This window comes from Colletotrichum godetiae (genome assembly GCF_030913485.1).
Source record: "Colletotrichum godetiae strain CBS 193.32 chromosome Unknown BDP55scaffold_78, whole genome shotgun sequence".
In the NCBI taxonomy this organism is placed as follows: domain Eukaryota; kingdom Fungi; phylum Ascomycota; class Sordariomycetes; order Glomerellales; family Glomerellaceae; genus Colletotrichum; species Colletotrichum godetiae.
Window position 1 is genome coordinate 135,554 of NW_026851326.1, and position 5,459 is coordinate 141,012.

Genomic DNA, 5,459 nt, shown 5'->3' on the forward strand with positions numbered 1-5,459 from the left:
CTGTGGAGAAGGAGGATGCCGGTGTCCATGTTGGCAGACCGGAGAGGCAAACCTTTATCGGTAGGTTGGGCGACGGTCGACGGAGGCGTGCGTGGGGTTATCGCCCATTGGCGACATCGCCTCAGACCAAAAGGCCCATCATGAAGTCAAGACAAGAAGTTGTGTGCAAAGAGACGGCGTAGCAACTGACGAGACGAACAAGAAGGGTTTAAAGGGCTTGGCATGGTCTTAATATGTTGTTCGCCAAGTTCAACAAGCAGGGGGGGTCAACGACCAAGTCAAACGACTGTAGCAAACAGATGCCACACGTGGAGGGTTGACGCCGCATGATTCGTCAACTCCAGATCCTCCCCAGAGGAGATTCCACGCTCAAATAAAGCTTGCTGGGTGGACCCGGACTAAGCTACTAGCATGCTAGGGATACCGACATCTTGGCACGCTAGCCGTAAACACCATCCTTGATGCATCCCGTTCGGCCTGCCATCGAGGTCCCATCGTCCATTACCGGGAGAGAGAATCGATGAAGTGGGCGAGACGGGGGCGTCCATGTACGAAGAGAAAGTCAGTCGGCCATTGATTACACATTGAGCCACGCTTGATTGAGGAGGAGGAGAGAAAGACCTCTGAGCATGGGGGGAGGGGGGGGGGGGGGGGGGGGGGGTGTATCAACAACAATCTCACCCGGGACCAAAGCTGGTATCTGTTGCAGGAAAGGCAGCGGCTACTTTCTGTCAGTCAAAGTCGCCAAGGGAGCACATAAAAGGTTTATCGTACGCACCTTTCCCATCTGTCGATGCTCAGTGTGTCCCGTCCTCTCCAGCAAGCACTTTTTCCCCTCCTTCTTCGAGACCACAAAACCTGCTCGCCAAGTCACAGCCAAGCAGCAATCAGTCACAATGGCGCTCGACGAATACACCTACGTCTTTGCCATTGGCACGTTCTTTGCTATGCTAGATGCATACAACAACGGTGCTAGTAAGTCCAATCCCTATATCGGGCAAACAGGCGCAGACAAGATACTTGGTCTGCAGTTGCCGATAAACTTTGGCGCTTCAAGACATCAGACACTGACTCGGCCCAACTTTCAGACGATGTTGCAAACGCCTGGGCGACCAGTGTGTCATCGAGATCCATCACCTACAGACAAGCCATGGTCTTCGGTACCATTTTTGAGATGTTGGGCGCCATCACCGTCGGTGCGCGTACGGCCGATACTATCAAGAACGGCATTATCCCAAACAGCGTCTTCAACGGCAACCCTGGCGTTCAGATGCTCGCCTTCACATGTGCTCTGGCCGCCGCTTCTTCCTGGGTCATGTGGTGCACGCGACACTCTGCCCACGTCTCCTCGACATACTCCCTGGTTTCTGCTGTTGCTGGTGTCGGTGTTGCCGTTGCTGGCGCCGATAAAGTTCAATGGGGTTGGAACGGCGGGAAGGGTCTTGGTGCCATCTTCGCTGGTCTGGGTATGGCCCCTGCCATCTCAGGCTGCTTCGGTGCCATCATCTTCAGTCTCATCAAGTTCGTGGTTCACGTTCGTAAGAATCCCGTGCCATGGGCTGTTTGGACTTCGCCCTTCTTCTTCCTCATCGCCGGCACTATCTGCACGCTTTCCATTGTCTACAAGGGCTCTCCCAACCTGGGTCTGAGCAAGAAGCCTGGCTGGTACATTGCCGCCGTCACCATGGGAACTGGCGGTGGTCTTTGCCTCCTGGCCGGTCTCTTCTTCGTCCCCTTCGTCCACGCCAAGGTCATTAAGAAGGACTATACCATCAAGTGGTACCACTTTGTCTACGGCCCTCTTCTATTCAAGCGCCCCGCTCCCGCCGATGCTGAGAAGGCCAAGGTTCCCAACTACGCGGTCGTCCAAGAAGATGAGCACGAGCAAACCCTTCCTTCCCACGAGTCTGTCAAGTCTTCCGAGTCTGGGGATGAGCCTCTTAAGGAGACTCATGAGAAGGAGATCCACGTTCCCCAAGAGAGGTCTCTGGCTGCTGCCGAGATTGGCCAGGGCCCTACCTACAAGCAACTTCAGGCCGAGGGCGAGGCTAAGTTGCACGCAAAGATGATGAAGAAGCGTGGTCCTCTTGGCTGGGCCATGCGAACCCTTCGCGACAACCCGATGGGCGCTGGTCAGATCTACGAGTTCCACAACATGAAGATCGCCCTCAAGCGAATTCCCGCCATGATCACTGTCGGTGCTCTCTACGGTCTTCACTACGATATTCACGCTGCTCAGACCGGCGTCGCCGGTACCCCCGAGGGTGAGCGCATGAAGCGCGTCTACGCCAGTGCTAAGAAGTACCCCAACGAGGTTGAACACACATACTCTTTTGTCCAGATCATTACCGCTTGCACTGCTTCCTTCGCCCACGGCGCCAACGATATCGGCAACTCTGTTGGTCCCTGGGCCGTTATTTACTCTGCCTGGAGTACCGGTGACGCTGCCGCCGCCAAGGCTCCCGTTCCTGTTTGGCAGCTTGCTGTTCTCTCCGCCACCATTTCTCTTGGTCTCATCACCTACGGCTACAACATTATGAAGGGTGAGTCTTATCTAAACCAAATTCTGGGTATTCACTTAACTAACAAACAACAGTCATGGGCAATAAGATTACCTACCACTCCCCCAGTCGTGGTTCTTCCATGGAGATGGGCGCGGCCATTACTGTCCTCGTCTTTTCCCAGTACTCTCTTCCAGTTTCCACCTCCATGTGCATCACTGGGGCTACGGTCGGCGTAGGTCTATGCAACGGTACTCTCAAGGCTGTCAACTTCCAGCGTGTTGGTCTCTTGGTTTTCTCTTGGATCATGACAATCCCTGTCGCGGGCACTCTTGGCGGTGTCCTCATGGGCTTGTTCCTTAACGCTCCTCACTTCTAAGCGCAACGCATTTTTCCCCGGTGGGGACTTTCATTTGATACCATCTTGACTAGACACATAATGTACATGAACAAAAAGGGGGCTTGGCACGGCATACAAAGACGGGTGGTTTGTTATTAGCATTAAGAGCACAATCATGACAACTTGCATCTTCACAACTGAGCCAAGGACTTGGCGTAGTCTGGAAGTGACTGAGTGATATATACGAAATCGCAGTCTCGGTGACACTTTTGGGGAAGAATACCACCGGGGCCGGAGCGGGTACCCTTCTGCGGCCCGTCCCACTCTGTAAGCCAAGCCAAGCCAGACATGTGACATGTTCACACGACAAGAAACTAAAAGTGTACCCTTTACCTTCAGGGCTTTCTTGGCAGGAGCAAGCTATCACCCTTTGGCAGATCACGATGTCTCTGGGGACGATGCAAGGGACCAGCCGCGGTGTAAACTGGGACGGATAGATATTCAATCAATCCCAGACGAACTTGGCAAAACCTAAAGTCAGCTCGTTGAAACAGAAGACAAGACGTGGGCAGCTTATTTCTTTGTGATTGGGCGCTCAGTTTGATATCGGGAAGAATTGTCAAGACGTCGTGGGGTAACGCCAAGCTTCCGTTGTGGCTATGCGAACGTGTCATCGCCCATCACTTTAACTGCTCATGAGGATGCCAAGATTACACCATTGCCACAGTGAGGGAGAGCCCTGAAGAAGAAGGGTAGCATGATGACTGAAGTTGGCAATAGCTCGTGTGATCAACAATGATGCTTAAGCTTGGCACTCTCTTAAGGGCTGTATTAGCCATCTGCTCGCCACAGTCTCTGCGGAGAGTGGTTTTCTATTTCTGAAATCATATTGATATGGTAAATGAGCCATCAGCTTCATGCACGGAGTTTTCCATCCGTTTCTAAGAGATCTGCTTACCCCCTCATACTTGGCAGACTGAAATTGTGGCGTGATAATAAGTCAGGACACGATGTTGTAGTATGGCAGTAATATAGAAACCGAGCCAAACAAGCCAGGTGGTTGCCAAGGGTGAAATCCAAAGTGATTAACTCGCCTCTTGAAAATGTAATATCGAAGCTATTTTTGGATAAACTACGATTTTCTCGCATGCTCCCGGATTCAGCAAACATCCTTAATTGGTTTGTTACTAAGTTCCACGGTAAGAAATTGACGAATAACCCCTTCAGAGCGGAGTCTGGTGTATGATACCCGTGTTCTAACATGAAGCATCCGCCATGCGTGATATTTTTCATGCAATTTTATTGAAGCACACGTAGAAGCTTCATAATATGAGTCACGACCTCCAGCACAGTCTTAATAAGAACCATGGAAAGTTTTCTCTTGTTGGGTAGGGTTCATCGTGATAGTCAGCAGTTCCTAAGCTAGCTGAGGAGGACTTCAAGCTATCACAATGCATTTCAACCGTCTCTATATCCCATAGGTAGCACTCCACCAAATCGTGTACGGAGATCGTCTTGAGAACGAACGCTTATACTACGTTTGGAAAGCTTATACATAACTTCGCGTCTAATTCTGGCCAACTTACCGTAAGTTTCCGTTTATAACTTGGGTTTTGGATGGATGGGCGCCTCGACTGTGTAGAGAGTAGGTTAGGCACGGGATGGTGCCAAGATAGTGAACCGCTTAAAACCGTCGGCTCCTCGAATCTATAAAATCACCCAGCTCGTGGAGGGAAGTTTGCTCCGGAGAATCAAATCAAGTGCCAACAATCGCTGCTCATTTAAGTGCGTGCATACGCTCACGTCTAGGACAATGTCAATGAATGTGTGGCCCACTGTCCAGTGACGTGAGAGTTCCGTATCGACTACGTTTAAAGGCAATCTTATGCATGTCGTCTGTGGCTTCTCGGATATAACTATGACAGACAAGGTACCTAATTGGTATTAATTCGTAAAGGTCACTGCTCAAAGCTCACGTTGCTGCGTGCCGAGATAAGAGCAAATACTTTTGACTAGTCGAGCCTGTGCTGTTGCCGAGCGAAGCATAAGGTAGACCAGGTTGCCAGGTTTGGCAATGAAGTCAAAGAGCTCGCTCAAATTCAACTCCGGCATAGCTTCCCGGTTGATTAGTCGCTTTTGTGACCGGGCAGCATCCAGCAGGGCTTCATGAAGCTTTCGTGCGCACAGGAACAAAGTCATCAAGCGTTCATGCGGAAGTGCAGCGGACTGGCCCCGGTCTATGCCCCGGAGCGGCGACATGGGCCTCCTTGCTTAGGGTGTGAATTTCGTATTCAATACGATTGAAGCTGAAATTCTATTGGCAGTCAGTCCCGTCAGCCCCGCACTAAACCACTAGTGTAGACCGCCCACAACAACGGACAAGTTGAATTCGGCGGGGAGCTTCGCCGAGGCATGGGACCTGTGAAACAGCTACAGCTGATGAGTGACGAGTCCAACTTTTGCTGCGGCAGATTTTCCAGATGCAACAACGTTGCAACTATTAAATCATAGTCTTTTTGAGCCCTTTCGAAATCCTTGCAGCACCTAGAAATTTCAAGGAATTCATTCTAACCGAGCATCTCATTACCCTTAGGCTCCGAATCGGGTAATCTCAAACA

General features: G+C 51.2%; 1 protein-coding gene across 1 annotated transcript; it reads left to right on the top strand.

The window, feature by feature from the left end:
- Positions 1–896: 896 nt before the first annotated feature.
- On the top strand, positions 897–2,880 carry BDP55DRAFT_565889 (phosphate transporter; the record flags this gene model as incomplete). The annotated part of the gene is made up of 3 exons (XM_060570463.1): positions 897–975; positions 1,089–2,543; positions 2,597–2,880. 3 exons carry the CDS (start codon positions 897–899, stop codon positions 2,878–2,880), a joined length of 1,818 nt encoding a protein of 605 aa, XP_060422909.1.
- Between the last annotated feature and the right edge of the window lie 2,579 nt (positions 2,881–5,459).